The 24574-nt window shown below is 47.5% G+C and overlaps 1 protein-coding gene across 2 annotated transcripts; it reads right to left on the bottom strand.

Annotated features, from left to right (window-relative positions):
- Positions 1–1580: 1580 nt before the first annotated feature.
- On the bottom strand, positions 1581–23333 carry OTULINL (OTU deubiquitinase with linear linkage specificity like). Of its 2 annotated transcripts, XM_033110857.1 has the most exons (9): positions 23180–23258; positions 10175–10321; positions 8120–8279; positions 8005–8036; positions 7822–7913; positions 6922–7071; positions 4517–4645; positions 3358–3627; positions 1581–2574 (listed from the first exon to the last, which is right to left on the bottom strand). In XM_033110857.1, the coding sequence occupies exons 1-9, from the start codon at positions 23241–23243 to the stop codon at positions 2401–2403; spliced, it is 1218 nt and encodes a 405-aa protein (XP_032966748.1). In that variant the 5' UTR covers positions 23244–23258; the 3' UTR covers positions 1581–2400. The 2 variants fall into 2 exon arrangements, with proteins under 2 accessions (XP_032966748.1, XP_032966749.1); XM_033110858.1 differs by lacking the exon at positions 10175–10321 and having other exon boundaries at positions 23180–23333.
- Between the last annotated feature and the right edge of the window lie 1241 nt (positions 23334–24574).

Below are 24574 nucleotides of genomic sequence, written 5' to 3'. Positions count from 1 at the left end.
TGGTTACATTCAATATACAACTGAATCAGAAACAAACACAACAAAACACCCAATACCTCCTCCCTTAACATTGTGTTTTGATGCCTTCCCAAAACACAGCAACGAGTTAAAGGTCTCCTTTACTTTTTACTCGCATTGTACTGAAATGTCCTTTTTTCCCTCCCAATTTGGTCTTGCCCCTCTACTTAAAGAATTCCTGCCCCACCCTGCCCCGTCCTCCAACACACACTTAAGGTGAAACAAACGGGTTGATATGTCACAGGGCCACAGGCTGCCAATACCTGCGAGAGCTCTTCCTTTCGATCCTGGATTGACGTGAACGTAATGACACTGGGTAAGGCGATGCACGGAGAGTGGCACCATGCAAACGCCAGGTAGGTACCTGGACTGCCCCACTGGAGCCAGACATCGGGAGCAGCAATTCTAGGCGTGTCAGCCACAGCAGGCCGCTGCAGCCTGGCATCGTGTCGGCTTGTGAACACAAAGGGTAGAGTTCATTTTTCTGGGTCACAGTAGTACATCCAGGGGACAATTTCCAACAAGTCAATTAACTGACAGGGGTTTTGCACAACCATAGATGCTTCCAAGCAGGAAAGGGCTGCAGAGATCTATTAAAAACTCCTGTTTTGTGTGGCTCTCAAAATAACACAAAGCCCCTTAGTCTGAGCTCATTACTCTCCAGGCAGAAAACAAAAGGACAGCAGGCACCACACAAAGCATGACGGGATGTCCAGCTAATGTACATACAGGTGATTATCCCCATTACCAAAGAGTCAGAATGGGATTCTCGCATACCACAGCATCTAACATACCTTTTTTATTTATAGTATGTACGATACGAACATGTGAGAAAACGTCCACTCAAACACATTAAGGCAGCTACTCTTAGAAGGGATTTATAATCTTGAAGTAGTATGTCATTAGCCAAGATTTAAAAAGTTATTTTGTATTTATTGAAATTCCCAACAGACTAGCAAAGTACCTCCGAAATAAAGGTGACTAAAATAAACTAGAAAAGTATTTCCAAAATAAAGATGAGCCCAGAGTGGTTCGCCTGAGTCTATGAGCGGTCCATGGTTGCTGGGACACATCATCACAAACCTAGCGACTTAAACAACACGAATGGATTACCTTCCAGTTCTGGAGGTCAGAGGTCCCACACGGTCTCACTGGGCTCAGATCGGGCACCGGCTGGGCTGAGGCCCCTCCCGGAGGCCCCAGGCGCTGTTCCCTTGCTTTTCGCAGCTCCAGAGCCACTCACGTTCCTCGGCCCAGGGCTCCTTCCTCCACCTCCGACACCAGCTTGCCGCATCTCCTTCTGACTGTCCGTCCAGATTTCTCATTTCCCTCGGACTCTGACACTCTTCCAACCCCCTCTTCCACTTGTAAGAACCCTTGTGAACGCTGGTTGACCCAGAATAATCGCCCTATTTCCAGGTCAGTGGATTAGCACCTTAATTCCACCTGCATCCTTCTCCTTCGCCATTTAACCCAACATAGTCACAGGTGTGGGGGTTAGGATGCAACACCATTGCAGGAAGGAGGGGCTGGTTCTACCGACCACACGCTAAAGACACATGTAACTCCACCACAGTTTAATATTTTCATGACAGTTCAATAATTGTCTTTCAGTTGCCTTAATCTACAGAACTTATCTTTTTTATCTATATAAAATGTATTAACCTGGCCAGATGCTACCGTAACAAAAAATGTAAAGAGATATAAAACAAATTGTACAACATTACAAAGTAGTGGTTATCTGTGTATACGTGTTTATCTATGTATATATATGTACATATAAAACTATACGTATGGATAGGTGTGAGTGTGTGTGTGTGTATGTACATACACACACACACACACACTCACACATAAACACACATATACACACACATAATTTTACAGCTAATCACGTGGTTCTAGAAAATCAATATACCACAGAGATTCCTGGAAAGGTAATGGTATAAAATAAGGCCAAGTTCATGAGGATCCAACATCAACCAAAGACAAGAAATGAAGATTGTAAAAGTTCGAGACAAAGAAATTCACTCTTCCTAGGTTAGTCCTTTTCCCTACTCATTTTCTTCTCTATTTTTTTTCTGTTGTTGTTCTTGTCCAAATTAAACGGTCTCGTGCCCTTAATGGCCCGCCATGTGTGAAGGGTCCACAGCCCTTAGAAACAAGGTCAAACCACCAACCCACAAATTGATTAGTGCAGCTGCTTTGGAGGAAATCACTGACAAAGAAGTCATGTGTGCGCTGTTGCATCCCGTGTACCTGTAATCCTGGGAAGAAGGTCCTAATCCCTTCAGTGGCTATGACACTAGCTTTGGTTTTCTGGAAACACTTTCCTCGCCAGCGTGACCACGGTCCTGGGCAGGTGCCCAGCCCACGCCAGACTTAGAAGATGGGAATGTGGTAGTGGAGGTCATCCTCGGTCAGCAGGGAGATCTCCGGCCAGTCCCTGAGCGGCTCCTCTGGGTAGCAGACTTCAAAGTCCCTGGAGTTAAACTTGAACAGTCTGAACACTTTGATCTTGACTTCAAGGGCATACCCAAGGATAAACATATCGATCTGGGGAAGAGATGGAAGAGAGGTCACAAACACACATTTCTGAATGCCAGCCCTCCCACCAGCAGCGGGAGCGTGTTCTTCAGTGTCTTGTGAAATGATGTAATTGTTTACAGACCCACACATGAACCACTGAGTGGGCAGAGTTAGGAACAAATGTCCACGGTGTGGGAGGCAGGGGACAAACGGAAGAACATCTCTCCACTAGCATGAAGAAATCACAGGGAAAAGGTGTTTGGGGGGGGGGAAATAAAAAGTAAAGAAATACTCATAATAAAAATCACAGTTTTCCAATCAGTTTTCTGTCATTTTAAATCCATTTATATGAAGAGGTCAGATGATTTTGTGCACTTCCTAGAAAAGCAAAACAAAACAAAACCCCTTTTCTATGGGGATAGAAAAGCACTTTCTGGATTTAACACTATTCAGTAATTTCTATGTATCTGCAGTAAGTAACCAAATGCTTTCCCAAACACTCGCTCATTTTCCAATGGGACTTTTTCCTGAGGAACCTCTGTTGCGGGAGAACCTGTTATCACCTGGGAAGCAGCGTGCAAGGTCAGAAGGGCTCCCAGCACTGGCGTTCTCCAGCCACGGGGCTGGAAAGACACACAACAGCCAGCTTGGGGCGTGAGGCTTATTACTCTCTTTTCCCTCATTTGAGGGGCAATAGCATCTGTGTAGCTGGTCTTATCACCGTGGAGAGCAAACGCCAAACCCCTACATGTTCGAGGATTGCCAATACCATCCTTAATCAAACACACACGATTCTGCGGCCCCAGATACCTGCTCTAGTCCACATGTGTCGCCTACAGAATTTAGGTGATTCATCATGAAGCTCAAAGGATCAGCTGATGTTTCCCGGGAAAACAAGAGTCTAAAGAGACTGGGGATGACCTTTTTCATCTTCATTTGTTCATACACTTCAGTGACTTGATACAGCATGATGAACTTTAAAGCTTCGTACAGTTTATATTCCAGAATGGCATCAGAGAAAAGGATGTTGCACATACTTCCTCTCTTGTGATAATCTTTAATTGCACTGAAGTCAATCCACTAAAAACCCAGATGTAAAAGAGAAATTTAGAGGGGCAGAGGTGAACACACACGCCATTCATAATTTTTAAAGTACTTATCAAATAAACCACAGATTTACGGAGGGGGATGGAATTTTTCATTTTATATCTTTTGACACTGATTTTTTTTAACCATAAATATATATTACTTTTACAGTAACAAACTAGTTCTGATGAAGTATTTTTTCCATAAAAGCACCGCCTACTAGGTAAAATACTCAGCAATTCACGTCCTAGAGCTGCTTAAGATCGCTGAGTCACACAGAGCTGACCCTGGCTCGTGTTCTTTAACTCACCGCGTGCCAGGCACAGCTGAAAACACTCTACGTGTACTAATTCTCACAACTGAATCCTCACAATAACCGTACAGGGCAGACACGAGTTATAGTTCAGTTTTACAGACAAGAAAACTACGGCAGAGAAAGGTTACGGTGTTTCCCCAGGAGGGTTCATTCCAATAATCCAAAATCTGGCAGGAGAAACTCTGAGTCAGATTACAACATGTACGCTGTCCCCCCCGACCCCCGTTATTAATAGGGCGTGTTTTGGAAGGACGCTTCTGAGTGCCTTGTCTGGCACTTGTACCACATTTTTCTGGGGAAACAAAGGCACATGATTGTCGAGGCTTCCTGGCCAACCCAGAAGGGCTCCTTAACCTGTAACAGGCCTGACTATCATGGAGAACAACACTGATCCAGTTTATAACTTGAAAGGAGAAGAAATCATCAGTTACTGGAAACAGCATTTCTGCCTGCATTTCCTACCCACCGAACATAAAGTGAGAAGCCTGCCATCAGAGGAAAGTGGCTGCAGTGGGCTGGATGCTTTCATTCCTAGTCTTTTACCATCCCCCTCCCCCAAACACTCACCTGTGTTTTCAATAATTCCACACATTTACGTAATTTTCCAAACACGTGTGAGCCTGTGTACTTCTCAGGACCAAAACTGTACTGTTGGATCCAATTACAACCTTGTGAAAAGAGCAGCTTTTCAGGTAGCTTGAAAAGGAAGAAGACGCCAACAGTTAGTATCTCAACATTTATTACACACAATTTGGAATGTGTCACAGCATATAATCTCATTTCACTGAGCGCTCTTCATTTAAAAAGACTGTAACTGCAGTTAAGGAAAACCAGTCTTTTATTTTTTTGTTTAGATTTGTGGATTCGGTGATTTAGATCATTTCTTAATTCATAATTTCACAACTGATGAAAACTTAAATAAAAGATTAAGTCTACAAAAACGATCTTTTTGGATAAAACATTTCCCAAATTTCCTAGATACGTCCCTTTAGAAATTATTTTTAATCAAACAATGTTAGAGCAACATAGTACAGCCGGGAACACGTGGATTTTAGAATGATGTACTTTGGGTTCAAACTCAGTCCTGTTACTCACAGCTGGGAGATTACTCAGCCAGCCGGCTACTTAACCTCTCAGCCTCATCCTCTGCTGTAAATCGGGGACAATACTGTCCATTTCACAGGACTCTGGCTGGGATTCAGTGAGATTATGACAGATGTAAGGATCTGATTCTTCACAGACACCCAGTGCATTTCCCACCCAGATCAGCGTGTGGAGTCAGGGTCCCTGCTGTGTCACGTCCTCAGCAAGGAGAAGCAAGGCTAGCACACCACACACACTTGACAAGTATTTGCTAGATGAAATGAAACTAATAAAACAACTCTAAGTAGAAAAAGGTTAAGGGGGCCGGCCCGGTGGCTCAGGCAGTTAGAGCTCTGTGTTCCTAACTCCGAAGGCTGCTGGTTCGATTCCCACATGGGCCAGTGGTCTCTCAACCACAAGGTTGCCGGTTCGACTCCCGCAAGGGATGGTGGGCTGTGCCCCCTGCAACTAGAAAACGGCAACTGGACCTGGAGCTGAGCTGCGCCCTCCACAACTAAGATTGAAAGGACAACAACTTGACTTGGAAAACAGGCCTGGAAGTACACACTGTTCCCCAATAAAGTCCTGTTCTCCTTCCCCAATAAAATCTTTAAAAAAAAAAAAAAAGGTTAAGGGACTAGAACATGTGTGGCTATATATATGCACATACTTTATATTTCTTTGCTCCTCAATCCTTAAATGTACGTCTTCGATTAAGGCATACTGCATTCAAACTGAAAATTCAGGCTATTCATCAAGAATGTACTGCCTTAGACTGTTAAGAAAATGAAAAAACAAGGCCCAGACTGGCAGAAAATATCTGCAGATCACATGTCTCATAAAGCATTTGCATTCAAAATATATAAAGAAGTCTCAAAACTCAGTAATTAAAACAACAAAAAGCCCGATAAAATGGCAAAAGATTTGAACAGCCACTTCTCTAAGAAGATAATACAGATGGCAAATCAGCCCAACACTGGGACTCACCAGGGGAATGCAAACTAAAGGTGCACACCTATCAGAATGGATGAAACAAACAAAAACAATACACAAACAAAGAACCCTGACAATACCAAGGGCTGGTGAGAATGAGAAGCAACGGGAATGCTTAGGAATTACTGGTAGGAACGTAAAATGGCAGAGCCACTCTGAGAAACAGTTTGGTAGGTTCTTATAAACACACACCCAGCAAGGTCTCTCCCAGGTTTTGACCCAAAAGGAACAAAAACTTATGTTCACACAAAATCCTGCAAGGGAATGTTTATCATAGCTGTATTCATCTGGAAACAATCCAGATGTCCTCCCACTAGTGAGTGGGTAAGCAAACCGTGTCCCATTCATGTCAGGGAACACCAGGCAACAGTACAACGGCAAGAATCACAAGTTCACAGAAGCAACTGGACGGACTGCAAATGCAAGATGCCGACGAAGGGAAAGACACCGATTCGAAAAGCTACCTGTTGGATGATCCCATTGATTTGGCATCCCGGAAAAGGCAAAACTACAGGGACAGAAGACGTATCAGTGGTTGCCAGGGGCTAGGGGTGAGAGAAGGATTGACTATAAAGAGAAGTGAGGGATTTGAGGGCAGTAGTTATACACTGTATGTGTTTGTCGTAACTCGAGTAACTGTAGAGAAGAAAAGTGAATTTTAGTAGACCACCTTACTTATTGTAAAGGACAGATGCTCTTCTCAAGAAAAGATAGTGGCATTAAAAGCAAACAAAACTGAGTATGACCATCCTTCTGAGATGGTTCATTTGCAAACTGACCTGAGAGACAGAGGACCTGGTCAAAGGGCCTCTCAGAGCTCCTTCAACCTCAGCAGCCCACTGTGTCACAGTTATGGTCAAGGCGACACTTCGCACATTTCCAGTGTGAGGACATACCTTCACAATGTCTTTTTCTTTCATCCAGGAAGGAAAAGAGAGGCCCTGACTGAATATCTGAAACAACACTGATCTGAGCGCATCGTACTTGTCTCTCTTCACTTGTCGAACACACTTAATGTGACGCCGCCAAAACAGCTCCTCGTAAGCCTATGAGCATAAAAAGAGAAAGTTGTTTTCTCCTTCCACTGCGTAAGAGATAAGGAAAGTGAACTGAATGTATTTTCAGTGGGGTGTTACAGTAACAAAACAATGATAAATTACGAATGTGACCATGTGTCATTTTAAAGTGACTTTTGCGTGTATAGGGACTGTGCCATGCTATTTCAGATGATAAGTTCCTGGAAGCCCAGAGTCAGGGAATGTCATTTTGGGGAGCTCATGGATCCAACTCGACCACAGTGAAAACTACTGTCTACTTTAAGACCATGCTGAGGACTGTTAAATGTACTGCCCACTTTTTTGTTTTCTCTTCTTTTTGCTTTTGCTAGTGGCAAGGCAGCACTGCTGGGCACATTTACTAAGACTGGTCCAACGGAAAATTCTAAAAATCCTCAACATATTTTTGCCAAGGTGTCCGATCCCGTCAAGGACAGAGGTCTCCCCTGCATGTGCAGAGATTTACAGGACTGGCCAGGGGACACTGAAAAGAAAACAACGCTTGCGTTTTCTCAGCTCACAGGCTGAATATACCCAAATCCTCGAGGGCACTAGCTCTAAGGAAAAGACCCGAAATCAACGTCTAGCAGCTGTTTGGCTTTTAAATTAGAGCCACAATTGTTCCTTATGTCACATTTGGTGTTAGTTGATCTCTGGATCCATAAAGCAGGACGGAATGTTTGTTTCTGGACTTTCACACACAAATTCTCCATCTTCCATGACCTTTGCAGACAGACGTACCTTCCTCATCAGCTTGGCACGCGGCGTCTCCCCTTTCCATTCTCTTGCACAGTAACCGAGTAAATCAACTTCTGCCTCCACACTGAGGTTCCCTGGACCAAACCAAAAGTAAAAGGTCATTCATTTCCCCTTTCCTCCTCCTGCGTCTTAAAAATAAGGAAACAAGTGCGTGAAAATATTTACTTTTGAATTTCCTCTGTAGGTATCCAATCCACCTAAAAGGTAAAGGAAACAATGTCAACATTCTACCTGGGTAACAAGGGTATTTTAGAAATTTCAAGATGACACAACCACGTACCATTTCAGCCGGTGCCCTAAACGCACATGCAGCCTCCTGAAGTAGCAGAGGGCGGCCACCAGGAACGACACTGCCAACAGCACAGACCCCTTGGCTAGTCTCCACACCGTGTCTAAGGCATGGCTCGTGAGTAACGTCCAAGAGTGAACTTGGTCATTTCCTACGAAAATGAAAAACTTCTTGTAAAGATCACATGACAATTACACAAATCTGCTTTCTTTAAGGTGGAAAAAAGACACACTGGATAATTTTTACCTGCACAATGTCATCGTTGATTTACATACACATTGTTAAAGCCTTCAAAAATTAAAGAAACACACAATCCTCCTATAATCTGTGCCATGTGTAAGAATATCTTTGTTCCCCAAATTCAAGAGGAACAGTGAACATAAAGAGTGTGAGTTTCAGAATCCCTCAAACCTGAACCGAAAACCTGCTTCTCCTACTAATGTAGTCTGTGTGGCTGTGGGAAACCTAACTTCTCTTATCCTGAGTTGTCTTGACTGTAAAATGGGGGTAAAACACTGAGCTCACTGGGCAAGGGCAGAAAGCAGGATTCAAGAACCAGCACAGGGCGCCATGCCCTGTGCTGAGTATCTGTTGAGTCCAAGAACGGTGCCAGGAATCCTGCGCGGCACGGCACCGAGCACACAGTGGGGTGGGGGTGGGGGTGGGCGTGTGAGGAGAATGGGGGGGAGCAATCACACCAGGGGCCTCCAGCAATGCCGCCACCATCCGCTTCTGCCCACTCTGATGTTCTGAAATCAGTACGGGCCGTAACACACGGCATCACCTGAGCACACGGAACGAGTGACTCAGACGAGCAGGCACTCAGACAGCATTTCCAGAAAGTGGTCCATTTAGAAGAAGACGGGTGCGACAGAGATGGATGTGCTGCTATGATGGACACTCTCCTTCCTGACTCGCCAGGAGGGGAAATGAGCCTGTCTGGAGAGCTCTACTGTGTACTTGCAATCGTTTACTATGTGCAGTAGATTCCTAATCATCTTTTGTTTGAGAATGTATAACGCTGAAGTGCAAATCAGGAAGAGGGCTTCTGGACCATGGCCAAACTCCCTGGGGTTCACTGTGAGTTTCCTCCACAGTATGTGGTTCAGGAAAGTTCCAATGATGAACTACCGCAAGAGGCTCATTAATTTAGTATCTACACTTTTAGCTTTCTTGATCGTCTTTGGTGTGCATGTACACTCTTAATAAGGAATTACCAGCAGAAAAAGAAACCCAAAGTTACCAGCAAATAAAAATACACATATTTTTGTTTTATTACTGAAAAGGACATTTTCAAACACAGGGGCTTATTATTTAGAACTGATTAGCTATTCATTATAGATTTACTCCCAGTTAGAAATTTAATAAAACTTTTTATAAATTGTTTAAAAATGTAGAGCCATACTGTCTTTAAAATTAATTTAAAGACCTATAATTTAGACTTTTACTAATTCAGTTTGATTTCCCAACATTGAAAATACTGAAATATGTCAATATTTTTAGTAAATCCTTAACATCACGGAAGAACGAGAGTTTTCTCCGTGTGATATACATAATTGCGTCTACTGTAGTCATAAACACTTTCTAGAAAAATGGAATACTGCACGACATTTTACAGTTTGTTTTTTCTCTTCATGTCAACTCCACATCAAATTACAATTAGGACATCTTTTCACATCACTACGTATAGCTCTACATTGTTCTTTTTAAAGAACGCATAATATTTCAGTATAAAGCTAGATCATCATGTACATAATCACTGCCTTAATGATAAACATTTGATTGTTTCCATTTGTCACTCTCACAAACATCTCTGAGACAAACATCCTCTTCCAGCAGCCCCCGCAGGTCACGGTAGCTTTCAGGATAATTCCAAGCAGAGGAAACTCTGGGTCAAAGGGTGTGCACAGCTGTCACCAAGGTGCCTTCTACGACAACCCTGCCAATTAAGGCCCCCCCTGCACCTTCCAGAGCGTCTATTTCCCTGGATGCTCGGCCCAGTTATGATTCCTCACTGTAGTCTGCATTTCTGTGTATCACGCTCACCTTTCTTCCCTTGTGAAGAGCCTCTGCCTACTTCCCACTGGGCGGTGCTCATCTGTGTGGACTTGGAGGGCCGGCGATGTCTGAGGCGGGCCTGGCTGCTGCCCCCTCGGTGGGCACTGCTCTCATTTGTCACCGACTCCTTCCAACCTGCTGCATTCCTTTAAGTTACCACCTGGCCCTTGGGGGGCATTTGATCTGAGACCCCGAACCAGGGCCTTCCCCCCCCTGGGACCCACTGCAGACCATGGTTCTGCCCACTCTAGACACACACACACACACACACACACACACACACACACACACTTCCCTAGCCTACTGCCCATATCCTCAAAACGAAATCCCTCCTACAACTCAAGCAAGGGTGATAGGATCAGCTGATCAGAAAACACCCCGGGAGGCTCGCACCCCCTCCTCATGCAAGCCTGGGTACCAGGAAGCGATCTGGGAGCAGCAGTCATGAAGTCACAGGAGAGCAAGCTGCTCCCTTCACTCCCCGTGGCCCTGGCCTGGCTGCACAGCCACTTCCCTCATCTCATGGATGTGACACTAGAGCCCCTTCCCGGAAGGCACACCAGCGGCGCCGAGGTGTCTCGGGTGATAATAGCAGGAGCAGGGCTTCCAAATCAAAGGAGGGGAAGAACGTGCAACATTTTAGTAGGAAGAAGTATGCCTCCACTGACCATTAAAACAGCTAGTTGGAGCTTTTGCTATGTGCCAGACCCTGTGCTAAGTTTTACAGGGATTAGTTCACTTGCTCCTGCAAACGCCACCGGGGTAGAAGGGGGCCCTGGAGTCCCACGGCGTGAGTCCCATCCCGGCCCTGCCCAATCCCTGGGCAAGTGACTTCGCCTCCCTCAGCTTCTGTTTCTTAACCTAGAGCTGGAAATGGTACGTCACAGTGCCTGGGACACAGGGAGGGCTCGATGCATGCTCACTGTTACTATGGTTACTGTGTGATGACGTGGGAATCCTAGCAGTATCTGCCTCTTAGAGCTGCTGTGTCTGTTGAAGGAAACATTGGGAAAGCGCTAAGCACGCCATCTGGCTTACCGTAAGTACCCAGGAAATGGTCGTTACTATTTTTATTGCTATTACTCTAATCACCCTTATTTTGCAGGTGAGGAAACTGCGAGAGAGAGAGAGAGAGAGAGAGAGAGAGAGAGAGAGAGAGAGAGAGAGAGAGAGAGAGAGAGAAGAGGAGAGGTAACAAGTTGTCAAGGTGGAATTCAAAAACGGGGTGATGTGATGCCAGAAGCTGCAGGCCTCATCACCTGTCTATCCTACCTAGGGTTTCCAGGTGGGAATTCCCGCCTGTTCTCAGGAATTTTTTTCACTTTTATGTTCCCAAATCCCAAGAAAAGTTGGTCGGGAAATCGGGAAAATCGGCTTCTTGAACCCAGGTGGTTGGTAATATCAGCCGTCACTTTGTGGAAATGATTCATCGTGGAGAACAAAAAACAGTTCATATCTCAGGATTCGGGAATGGGAGTGTGAAAAAAATTCCTGAGAACGGGTGGGAATTCCCTCCTGCAAACCCTAATCCTGCCTTTGGCTTGTTCAGCTGAGGAAATCTTCAAATCAGCTTTGCTACAGCAAGGGCATGAAGACTTTAAGAGAATTTAAACAATTTCTTCCTGCATGTGTCAAAAACTGGAGGACAACTCAAAAACAGCAGAGGAGACCACAAATGAGAAGCCTAGTAAAACACTATTTGATCAGAACTTTGATGATCTTGTGAGTCAAATCTCATTTCCCCCAATACAGCAGAGAGCAGATAAAATTTCCCATGTCAGAATCTTCACCGGGTCCCCCTTCAGCCAGCATGCCACGGAGAATTCAGCAATGGCCTGCCTACTTCCCCCTCGCCCCAGAGAAGCCCTCTGCCTAAGGAACTGGCCTTGTGGGATGCCGACTGGACTAGTGGGAAGAGGGAGAAGGCTCTACCACCAGGGATTCGGTCATTCAACATAATAAAAAGGAGAATAAGGGCAAGAAACACAGAGAGTGTGGGTGGCAGGAGGTTTGGGCAACAAAGACTCTCCAGAAACTGAGGGTTGCAAGAGGCAGAGAACAGAAGCACTGTCAGGAATTACGAATATTTGTCCTCTTCAATGGTCATCAAGAGACAAAAAAGTGAAATTTCTTTTGAATCCTTTTGGACTGGTCCACTTGGGTAGTGGCCGAAATGAGGGTCTATGTAAAGCCCTGTGCATTTCTATTATATTACAAAGTGGATTAAGTGGGTCTCATACACCCCCAGACATCAGCTGTCAGACATGCCCAGAGACCCCAACCCACACCATCAGAAGTAATACTTAAGTAGTTAAGATATCCTCCAGTAATTACAGCAGAACCTCCTGAAATCAACAACGTGGCTATCGGAAACTAAAATCGGATCTGTGCTCACTCAGACTGTAGATGGCAGATGGGACCACTGACTAGAACTGAAAAAAAAAAAAAAGATGCCGTTTTTTTGTGGTAAAATTCTACTTAGAATTTTTTTCCATTCTCTAAACTATACCAAAGCAGAAATAATTCAAACACTCAAACAGGAAACCAAAAAGAAAAAAGAAAAAAAAACCTGAAAACAAAACTAAAAGACACTGAAGAGCCGGAAACGGAGTGATTATGCAGGTGGCAGTTCTACTGGGAGCCCGAGGCTCGCCCTCATGGAAACTCATCCATGTCTGGTTCCGCCTCCGAAACTCCCAGGGGTGTTCTGGGTCAGGCAGCCCACCCTTTCCTACCTCTGCTTCCCGACGGGTGGCCGCACCGCGTCCCCTAGCTCCTCTCCCAATCTGACGCATGGCACAGCATCACATCGTGGTGCTTTCTCCCCACACGGCTCCACTGTCACCTGTGTCCAGCCCAGTGACCTTCTCCTGGTACAGAGGGGATGGTGAAGGGCTATCCAACAGGCCACGAAGGGGGAAATCGGCCTGAGCTAAAACACACGAGAGCACTTTAATGCAGACGTCTGAGGTAGCACAGGGAATGGAGACATACACATACATTAAAATCATCTTGTGTAAAAAATTCAAGGTAAAAAATAAAAAATTTAATTTAACAAATACAACAGATACTTCTATCGGCTGCAATGGCATATTTTGGTAAACCGGCAGGAGATGGAAGAGTGGCCCAGAGAGACAGGGAGATTAGGAAGCAAAGATGGGGTGTGGGGAGGCAGCGAGCCCTGACGGCTGTACCCTCTCCCTGTGGCAAGAGGACAGAGGGATGGGGACATGTCAGAGGTGACAGGTGAACTTTTCACCCTTTTCTGAGCTGTGTCACGGAACACCACTCGCTTTGAAAAAGTGCATGTGGCTTTCAGATAATTCTGACCCAGGGCGGGACGTGCTGCAGAGAGGAGTAAACTGAGGCCAAGTAGGATGTGGGCAGTGATGGCCAACAAGGGCCTCCCTCCCCCACCCCTCACCCTTGGCTTACACTTCTTCCCAGGTGGGCTGGGCATGGGCTGGTAGGCCGAGAAGTGACGTGAAAGACACACGGCCTTTCCCCAGGGAGCTCATGGTCTGGTGATATGACGCCCTCCCGTCAAGAAGGGCTACTGGTCAGCTGGTCCAGGCCCACAGGGCCACGACCGATGCTCCCAGGGGGCCAGCACATCCTGGTGTTGGGGTCTGGCCAGGACGCAAACTAACACAGACCCTGAGCTGGATGCCCAGTGGCAGGCAGACCTCCATTCCCTAGTGGGTCACCTTTCTCACAGGTTACTTCTGAGAAACTCAGAGGCTCAAGAATAAAGCGAAATATCGTCCATTAGTCCAAACAAATAAACTAAGCTAGATGCGAACAGAGTGATCAACATGCAGAACAAATCCTGTTAGGTCATCAAGGTCTCTAAATAATTTGGCGCACCGGCAGACCACTAGAGCTTCTGAAACGCTCAGGACAGCAGTGGGAAAGGCTGGGTGCCCATAGGGTAGTTTGTTGTCTGTCTAGCAGTTGTGGGGAAATATTCAGAAAACATATTCTCTTAATACATCTTTGAAATGATGAGGCCAAAAGCCTTTCCCTGCTTTTGTCTTCCCTGCACTGGTTCTGCCCACTTGAGAAACGCATCTCCCACGAGCAAAGGACTGTGACCCGCAACGGCAAGATGAGTATCACGGAGGAAGAGAACCACCAAGTGGACGGGTGTTATCTTGACAGTTATGTCCAGGAAGACCTCAACTGTAGCCCCGTCGTGCAACTGCTTACGCTCTGAACACAGCCCCCACAGGACTGGGTTTGTTTTACCCACGGCTTCTGTGGGTAAGAATGTCAGTAATACAACAGGAAACTGCTCCTTGCCAAACACTGAGAGAGGTGAGCGTGTGTGTTTAATAACATCATAGCTCAGAGCTTTCTTCCTTTACTGAGCACTTTAGGAGTGTGAAATGCAACCCATTGCTTTAAAAGGTAAGTTTATTTTTCTAACCGTGCAGAGGGGTTTTGAAACCCGCCCAACTATGAAAACGCCAAGGCTGTAGGTGAGATGGGCTTCTACTGAAGAACACATTTTAACTTCTTCTCCTGGAAACCCAGAACTCCAGGGTCACTTCATCCAGCCAGGCAGCCTCCTTGGCTGGGCACAGACAATGGGTTTTCAGAACAGGCCTGGGGCTCTGTCTTCATTCTGCTATTTTCTAGCTGCAGGACCACAGACTAATCACGTAGCCTCAATGATCCCCAAAAGTCTCCCCAGTGGCGGAGACCAACAGTGATATCTGAGGGTTGGAACAAAATAAAACACAATAAGCCACGAGAGTGCTCGTAATTCCATAGGCGCTTTGCAGATGTCACCTCTCGCTGAGTCCTGCCACCATCTCCCCTCCATCTTGTCGTGGATCAGTGTTTATGAACCTCTCTAGGTGGGAAGTCACTCCCTCTTGTGGGCGTCCATGTTCTTCTCTGGAATGTTTCTCTTTACTGACCCAAATCTATCATCATTCCAGGAACATAGATTAAGATCTCCTGCAGGCCAGGCACTGCCAAGAGCTGCTGCTACAGTTGTGAACGCAACAGACGGGAGCCTCCTGGCAGATGGACTCTCCATGTTTGGAGCACGACCAAGACAATGGCCCAGAGGGAAGGACTGGGCCCCCATCAGCACAGGAAACACGGGAACCTGACCTAGACCTGCCTCGGGAAGGTGTCCCCTAGGACGAGGGGCGGAGCTCAGGCCCAGAGGATGGACAAGATCGCACAGGCCAGGAAAGGAGGGGAGGCTCAGATCAGCAGGGCCTTTTGAGGCTGATGAGCAAGGAAAGCCCCCGGAGGGTTTTAAGCGAGAGTCGGATGAGATCAGATCTGTAACCACCAATTGTTTCTGCTTGGGGTCACGAGGAACGGCTGATTCCTCTTCTGTATGACAACCTTTCAACCTTTCTCAGAACCACAGAGTGTTGGGCTGAAGGGGCTGGATTCCACTCGCTCTCCAAGGCCTGACATGTACCAGCCCCTCAGTACAACCGCTCCCTCCGAGCTCTGTCCGCACTGCCGCTGGGGTCCGTGTATTCACGATGTGTCCCCTACAGGCCTGAAAGCGCCTCTAAGGCAAAAGCTGAACCTTAATTCACTGTGGACCTGGTCATCCCATAAACTGTCTCATGCACGCTTCATCTTTGGGGTGAAGAAACCTAAGCCCAGAGAAAGCAAGAAGTCTGAACTTGAACCCATATGTTCTCACTCAAGGTCAGTGCACTTTGAACTAACTACAGACCTGCCTTCCCGGAGGGATTCTCATCGAAGAATTCAAAACAATTGAAAAGCACCAACTTAGAAGGCAGCTACTATTTCCATTGTGCCTTTTTCTCTTCTAAACATTCCCCATTCTCTCCACTGGTCCTCACAACATGGTTTGCAAGGGTCTCTTCATTGTCCTGGACACTTAAATGAGACCCCATGTCAGAACACAATGTCCCGAGTGGGACCCAACCAGGAGAGCATTCAATAACGTGACCACTTCTTCATTCTCGATCAGGGGTCAGTGAGCTCTCTGTCTAGGGTCAGAGGTAAGAAGTTTACGCTTTGCCAGCCATCTGGTCTCTGTCCCAACTACCCAAATCTGCCCTGGCAGAGTGAAAGCAGCCATTAGACAATACACAGCGGAGCTGTGTCCCAAGAGAACTCTTACTTAAGGACACTGAGATTTGAATTCCATATAAGTTGCACATGTCAAAAAACGCTATTCTTTTTTTTGATTTTTTTCCACCCATTAAAAAATGTAAAACCATCGTTAGGTCGTAGGCCATATAAGAGTGAATGGGAGTACACGTTGCAATATACAGATGATGTATTATAGAATTGCATACTTGGAACTCATATACTATTACTAACCAATGTCACCCCAATAAACTTAAAAAAAATAACTGAGTGGGACAGATATGGCCCAGGGGCTGTGGTTTGCTGAACCTCATTCTAGATCAGACATTCAAACTGATGCAGCTGTAATTATATCAGCGCTGTACAGCTGAGAAATAAAACCGCCATCAACTCACACTCAGACTGCTGTCATCTTCAAGTCTTCAGACCTGTTGCTGAAGTGTGTCTCTCCGTCTTCCCAAGGGGAGGGGCGCCGGCACTCATCCCCCCGTCCTCACCTTCGCAGGTGGAAGGGCTTACTGCAGACCTGGTGCTGGCCTCCGCCCGCCACTCGCACGCACGCGGCTTCTTCCCCAAATTAGAGGGACGATGGGGAGGTTTAGGAGATTCTACTCAGCTGTGCCCCTCCTCTCCTGTCGGACCTGCCTGCCTGAGAGACGCTTTGGGCCTGCTGTGCCCCTGGGAGAGAGGCCTGACCTCAGGGGTGAGTTCAGCTCGGGCACTGCCAACAAACATAACTGAGTCATAAGGATTTTATCACGGAGCTGGCATGTAAGAATCTCGGACTCCCATCTACCTTCCAGTTAGCTCCGAACCTGGGAAAGGAAGCAAGGGAAATCCAGGTCATGGGTGCAAGGGCTGTGCCTCAGAGACCTGGGAGCTGACGTATCCCCCCGGGGCATTTCATGTCACTGGATTTGGCTCTGCTCCAACCCTCCATGGATTTGTGCAGCGCTCTCTCTCCTAACTCTTAGACCTTAACAATTAAGCTTGTCCTTCCACATCGCAATACAAATCACTTATGAACATGTGAGAAGACAGACCTAACGGCACACTCTGAGACAAGCCAGTAGCCACTGACACCCCCTGCTGCTTTATCCATTAATCAGAATCCTCTGCGCTCTGTTCCTAATGGTGCCTAGGCCTTCCATAGGAGAAGGCATTCCCTTCTCCAATGCTACTTTCCACTCTGTAGCCAGTGTGATTTTTTGGGGGGAGTAAAGGGGAGGGCGTTTTTTTGTTTTGTTCTGTTTTATATTCAATGGACATGTCATCGCCTATTTAAAAATGTTTGTGGCTTTTCTTGTAGAAAACACTCAAGCCCCGTCAGCCAGTGAAGTGAGCTGGAAAGGCCTCCGAACAAGGTATGAGAGATACCGGCACATCGCCTATTGCACCATCCTCGCCAGGAGCCTTGGGAGCTGGTTCTTCTATAACCAAGAACTGCCCCCGGAACCGAAAGGCGAGATGGTCCCACCACTGATGGAAGTACATAGCAGAAGCCTTCCCGTCCTTCTCGCCACCTTTACCTGTTCCTCTCATGGACCCGTCTACCTATACGTGGTCCTTTAGGTCTGCTCTTCTAAAAAGATACCAATGGCTTCAAAAGAAACTCATCACATATTATAGATCTTTGTACTCAAAGTCTATGGACCTCCAACATCAACGCCAGCTGGGTACTTAGAAATACAGACCCTCAGGTCCCACAGAAAGATTTCCAAGCTCCCCAGCGACGCACATGCACATGGAGTCTGAAAGGCGCTGTAACCGAGCAGGGGCTCTCTCTGCCCTGGCCCCAACTGTGGACTTCCTGGTGTGTTTGGCTGGGGACCAGGCACCCGTCTTTTTTTTTTTTTTTTTTTGGTTCCTGGGTGATTCCAACATATTGCCGGCTTTGAGAAACACCGCTCTGGAGTACAGGCTTCCTGCACCCTTGACCTTTCTGTTATCTCCAATATGTTATCACATGCCAATTAATTTCCCAGATTTCTTAGGAGAAAGCATGGCAGATAGAGGAGAGTCTTACTGGTCGTGTCAGCCAAAGACATGGAAGTGTGGCCTCTGCTTTATGCCTCTCTCCTTTTGGCCATGTGATGGGCTCCTTTCACTACTCAATTGTTTTTCTATGGCTGGGAGCCATGCTTATCTACAAAGGAACTTTGCTGAAATTAATAATAAAGGAACCCAACCAGTAATGTGATCTCAGGGAGGATGACCAACTCATCCTGGCTTGCCTGGGCCTCTCCCAGGTTTAGCAGTGAAAAGGTCCCCGTCCCAGGAAATCTCTCAGTCCCAGGCAAACAGGGATGGGTGGCCACCCAGCTCCAGAGCCCTCATGGCCCGCCCGATTCCCCATGATTGTCCCATCTCTTCCTCTTGCTCAGGAGGACTGGCCACTCCCCGCCACCCCGCCTCATTCTCTGATTCTCAGCTCAAATGTCACTTCCTTGGGCAAAGCTTCTCTGACTCATTCTCAACGCCCAGGCTTGATCCCACCGCAGTTACACCCTCTCGTAGCACACAGTGTCCTTTTCCTTCACAGCACTGGGCACAGTTTACACAAGTGTGTTTGTGTTTCATTAGTGTCTGTCTCTCTATGTAGGTAAACGTCTTAAGGACCGGGCTGTATCTGCTTTCTCTCTGTTTTCTTGGTGCCTACGCACACGGTAAACAGTTAATAAATATTTGTTGAATAAATAAAGTGAATCCATGTTATCAGGATCCAGTCCATATGTCTCCATGACAGAGAGTGCCAGCTTCGCCCAGTATCCATTCTCTCTTCTCCCACAGAAACAGAGTTCTGACTTTTGACTGGATGCGTAGCCACTCAGAATAAAGGCTGTGTTTCCATCCTCTCTCGGTGCCGGGTATGGCCCTGTGAGTTCTGACTAAGAAGTGTTGTTATATGCACTTTTCAGACGGCTCTGCTGAGAGGCATGTATGCCTTGCCCTTGCTGCTCCAGACTAGCTGGGGTGTAAGTGTGATGACTGATGCTCAGCCGCCATCGTGGACCAGGAAGTAGCAGTGGGCGTGGAAGCCATGCCCGGTGGAAACCAAGAGGAAGGAGCCTGCGCCCCTCAACCACAGATCGATTAGTGTCTGGGGAGCCACCTCTAAGCTTTGACATGAGAACAATGAATTTGATTCACTTATTTGGGGTTGTTCTGTTATCCCACCATGCTTAAGCCTAACAGTCTATGTTGGGGGTCCCTCCTGAGTTTTAACATGTATGTCAGAAATAGTGAGCCACCAAAGTGTTTTCCCTTCCCTTAATGATACTCCCATAAATAAAAGGCAGGAAGTGAGAATGTGAAGCGGTCACTTAGTGGGATGGTTTCCAGGGAGTGGAGTGAACAGGCACCAGAGTCAGGAACTCAGGGTCTCACCCTAGGGAGCTGAGGCGCTCGGGAGCCCAGCTGCCTCCCCTGTGAACAAACATACTGGCGCCAGGTCATTAACCACTCTGTTCCCCTTCGTCCTCTAAGGCCTCGTTATGTTAACGTGTTTCAGAATCATGTTCCAGGTAGTCACGTTGGGGCACGAGGCACAGGATTTTAAGTAGTTGTGAAACAACTGAAGTTCAACTCAACTCAAAACATTACTCGAAACTTGCATGGGGAAAGATGCCGTGAGCATGTAAGACGATATATGAGGCCTGGACAGATACCAGGAAATACTCCCGCCCTTAGAATTTCATGCCAGTTCTACAGATCTATACTAGCGGACCTGAAACTACAGTTTTGATAAAGAGACTTTTCACAAGGGCTTCCATGGAGGTGACCAGTTTCTAAAAAACAGTGAAACAAAGGGTAGGGAGATTGAGGAGCCTGGAAGGGCGGCAAGAGGGAGAACTGCACCTTCACATGTTATAGGCTCGACATTGAGTGAATCACTCAGTGAAGTATCCTGGAGAAGACACTGGAGTATTAAAACATGAAGAGCAAGACAGTACACGGCAGGTCAGCAAGCATCCGCTGTACAAGTCCTATCACGACAATCAGCTAAGTACCCAGAACGAGCTTAACAAACATTCAAAGAACAAAACAGAGGCATGTACCATGGATAAAACTGATGTAATAAACTCTCGTTCAGTTCAAGTGACTCTTCTCTCGGCTCCAGAGTTCAGAAGAAGGAATCAATGCGCCTGAGTCTGGGAGACCCAACATTTATACTAATAATTCCATTGGCTATGTTTGCGTTTCAAGGTGAGGGACCAAAACAATCCTTAGCTACAAACTGAACTCCAAGTTCATTTTTTAACTGTCAAGTAATATGACAAAGAGCTGGTCTGGTCCACAGACATCAGTGCCACCCAGCCTCCGTGCCTAGATGGTGGCTGATTCTATCCAGCCCACGCCGGCACTGGCTCACCATGTCTTCTACTTCCCTTTTCCTATCGGCCGTTCAGCTTCCTCCATGGCATTTCGGCCTGTCCTAGCAGTCGATTTGGAAGACACAGAGCACTCAGTTTTCCTGTCACTTTACAGATGTCACAGGAAAGTGGAGGCCTTCTTGTCACAGGTCAACAAACATGCCCAAGGTGCGCCAGGCGTTATTCTAAGACCTAGGGCAAGATTCTCTCTTTACTAGGCAAGAAAGAATTTAGTTCACTTTTCTTAAATGCTTGAGGAACCATTCTCTGCTCTGGGTGAGAAGAGACACAAGTTGTTTAAAGCATGTTCCCTCAAGAGCTTCCACCACCAACTCCCCTGCCCACCTCCGTTCCTGAACCCCTCGGGAACTGGTCTGTACCCACTGCGGCAATCCCAAGCCTCCGGTCTACTGTAATCAGGACAAGAGGGAGAGGGCAGTCTGCTGCTCTTTTCTTGACAGTCAACCTCTGATGTTAAATGAGATTCTTTATCTCTCTGAATTGGGGGAGGTCTCTCTCGAGAAACTGACGTCCTCCTCTTTCTTCTCCAGGCTTGAGGGCATTGAACCAAACGCTCTTCACTGTCTCTTTCCTGTCTCATATGCTGATTCTGACATACAAATGTTTAGTTCATGATTCTCAATATTCAAGCACTTAAATTTTGTGAGGGGTGTAAATGTCTTAACTATTACATTGTTTTGTACACCTGAAACTAAAAAAAATTAAAAAAGAAAGAAATAATAAAAATGGCTACCAAAACCCCGTCCATCCTGCCCATTCTGGGGGTTCTCTTCTGCTGTTATCCGTTTGCTTTTTATTGTCAACTGTTTCTTGTTATCACTTGTTATTATCTCAAAAGTAAATCTTGGTACCTCTCTTACCAAAAGAGTTAGGGGTAGGTTAAAAACCTGCGGCATCCTAGCTTTGGTAATTGGTTTCAAACGTTTCCCCCCACACACACTGGCAAAGAAGGGAAACTATGCTCCTAAGTCCTTGGAAGTTATGTTTTGGGGAAAAATTTTTTCCATAACCTGATCCTTGAATCACAGTCTTCCACTGCCGCCCACCAACATCTTTCCAGACCCCACAGGCTGGAGCAGGAAAGAATTCTCACTGGGCTCACAGTGCTGGCACACCTTGAATTTGGTGCATTGGAAGGAAAAATGCCTGGTAATTATGTTAAGCCTAGAGTAGGCACCTTTCCAAAACCTCCCAAATCAGCTTTTACCAGCTGTGGCCCTACCTCCATTTCCAACTTTGCTTTCTCTGCCAAAACGATGCAGGGAGAAGGGAAGAAAATAACATAATAAAAAAGTCAAATGAAGACACCGACAGAAAATATTTAGCTAATTCTAAAATAATCCAAGGTGCAGAAAGGTTGGAAAATGAGTTCCTTCTCCAAAGTTTTGAGAGTGGGAGGTAAGTCAATCACAGAATTCTAAACTGGGAGGGACTTAGGGATCAGCCAGCCCAGTGCCATTGTATAGATGAGGACACAGAGTCCAGAGTGGTTGTGGCTTCCAGGCACACAGTCCTGGACAGAATGACGTCTAGAATCACGTCTTGACTCCCAAAAGGTGCTGTTTCCACTACACCCAATAGCGAACCCCGTTTGCTGTGTGAACTAAAAACTCCTACTGGGACCAATAAGCAGATCTGACACCTGCCATAAACACTGCAATACCTGGAGCCCAAACCGGCATGCTCCCAAAATTCACCGGCGGACTCACCCCCCTAGGGTGGCCATCAGAGAGTTAGAAAAAGGGAATGCGCTCAAAACTGAGAAGCAGCTTTGCTCATCTTCCTTGGAGCTGGGACTCGAGGCCACAACTGAAAGGATGGCAGGGAAAAGACCCTTCACTTCTAAGGTGAGGGCCCAGCTGCCAACTCGGGGGCGCAGAGGCCGAGACACAGGTGGTGAGCCCCGGATCTCAGAGATCCGACTTTTGCGCCACCTATGCCATACTGTGCTGCTGCTCTTGTCCTTGGTGACATTGTTGTTAAAAAGCCAGTTTTTTGTTGTTCAGCGAGTCTCGATTGCTGCGAAGGTGTGTGGGCCACATCCTCTGCCAGCAAGGCGCGAAACTCATCGACTTCCCTCCCACTACAATCAAGGGCACAGAGGGGACACCTAGGAGTCACGGCTGCTGCTCCGCGGCAGGGCCCGACCCGACCGCTGCCTGGGCCCCTCGCCCCCACCCCGCAAGACCGGCTCTCTTTCCAGGAACCTGCCTTCCCCACCTCCGCAGATCGCTCGCTGCATGGACCCAAACAGCTCTGCCCTGTTCCTTATTCACATGCAACCCGGGTCCCCGACGGCTGTCCCAACCCTGCAAGGCTGTGGGGTTGCAGCGCGTCACCATCTCCGCCCTGGTATGGGGCGCCCGGCGCCCCAGGTCTCCCATTCCTCGGAGCGCGAGCCTCGCACGCCAAGCCCCGGGCTGCGCCGACCGCGGGCGAAGGAGAGCGCGTCCCCGGCTGCCCGCGGCCCCCGCCCGGCCCCACCGCCCCGCCCGCGGCCCACCTGCGGCGGGGGCGCGAGGCCGCTCCAGCTCCCGCGCCCGCGGGGGGCTCCTCCGCGCCGCCATGCCGGCCGCGCGCTGCGCACGGGCGCGGAGCCTCCGCCCGTGGGTCTGTCAGCCGCGGCGGCCGCCAGCCGGCGCCCGGGATCCCTTCCCGGCCACGGGGGGAGCGCGGGAGGCGCCGGGCGGGGATGGCCTTCCGCGCACCCGCCGGGGGCCGGCGACCGACTGACGCGTCGGTCGGCCAATGGCAGGCCGCGGTAGGGCCGAGGGGCGGGGCCGAGGGGCGGGGCCGAGAGGCGGGGATGGGGAGGGTCTCGCTCGGTTGTCTGCGGCGCTGGCTCCGGCTGTGCGGGGGCGACGGGTGCTCCCGGGGAGCACAGGCTGCTCCTGGGATCCGAGAGCTGCTCCTCAGGAAACATCCTGGGATTTCCATCCCGCCCCCTCTCTGGCATTTTACATCGACGGCCCATTGAGTGGGAAGGAAAGAAACCTGGAGGGTGGGATGATGAGAGAGAGGACCAGTGCCGTTTTCCTCTCCGCTGCGAAACCACAGGATTCCCTTTTCTGGCTACGTCACAGCACTGGTGGGCCAAGGCCAAGGGAAGGTGAGACTGGAATCCAGATGTAGCTGTTGGCCCAGGGCCTGTTCCACAAGATTGGGCAATTTTCCTGATCCTTTTTTCCCCGTGGGTCAGCAGAATGGGGTTATGCTTACTTAGAGCTCACAGTTTACCTTAGGAGCCGGAATATGTGCGCTGTTGACAAAATTAGTGCGCTGATAAAATGGTTTAAAAAGAAAAAACTATGGGAGTAGGAAAGGGTAAAAATAAACAGCTCAACAATAAAAAGACTCTCACAAGGATCTTTTGCCCCCAATTTCCTAGTCAGATGGACATTTTTTTCCTTTTCAGAAAAAAAGGGAAGAAAATAAAAATCTTAGCGAACACTTCCTCTTTCTCCAATACACACAATTCCAGAGACAGACTTGTATGTGCATGTTTTGGCAGCTTTTAAAATAGAAGTTCCATAACTAAAGAAAGATGAAAAACATCCTGCAATTTTAGGTGATTCCAGTGCCCTAAGGACAATGTCTACAAGTAACAGCATCATTTCCCCACCTTTCTGAGTCTCAGAGCAAATGATTAAAGGATCACACAGGGCTTTGGCAACTCCGGTAAATTTCTGAATCAGAGCAACAGCAAATAATATAATGCTAGGCATTTACTGACAGCTGACATCAGACCAGGCACTCTGGTAAACCTTTTACGTATTATTTCATTTAATCCTCACACTTGCCCATGAGGTAGGTACTGTTATGATCTCCAGCTTACAGATGAGGACACAGGCTCAGTAAATGTTAGTGCAGAGCTTGAACCTAGATCCAATCTCTCAAC

This window comes from Rhinolophus ferrumequinum, chromosome 7, assembly GCF_004115265.2.
Source record: "Rhinolophus ferrumequinum isolate MPI-CBG mRhiFer1 chromosome 7, mRhiFer1_v1.p, whole genome shotgun sequence".
In the NCBI taxonomy this organism is placed as follows: domain Eukaryota; kingdom Metazoa; phylum Chordata; class Mammalia; order Chiroptera; family Rhinolophidae; genus Rhinolophus; species Rhinolophus ferrumequinum.
This window is presented reverse-complemented; position numbering and strand designations above follow the sequence as displayed.

Coding starts and splice junctions, on each gene's coding strand:
- OTULINL (XM_033110857.1), bottom strand. CDS start 23,243: ATGGCGGCGCGGAGGAGCCCCCCGCGGGCGCGGGAGCTGGAGCGGCCT. Junction 10,322..23,179: donor GCCTCGCGCCCCCGCCGCAG/GTGGGCCGCGGG, acceptor GGAATGCAGCAG/GTTGGAAGGAGTCGGTGACA. Junction 3,628..4,516: donor TGGAATTATTGAAAACACAG/GTGAGTGTTTGG, acceptor CTGGGTTTTTAG/TGGATTGACTTCAGTGCAAT.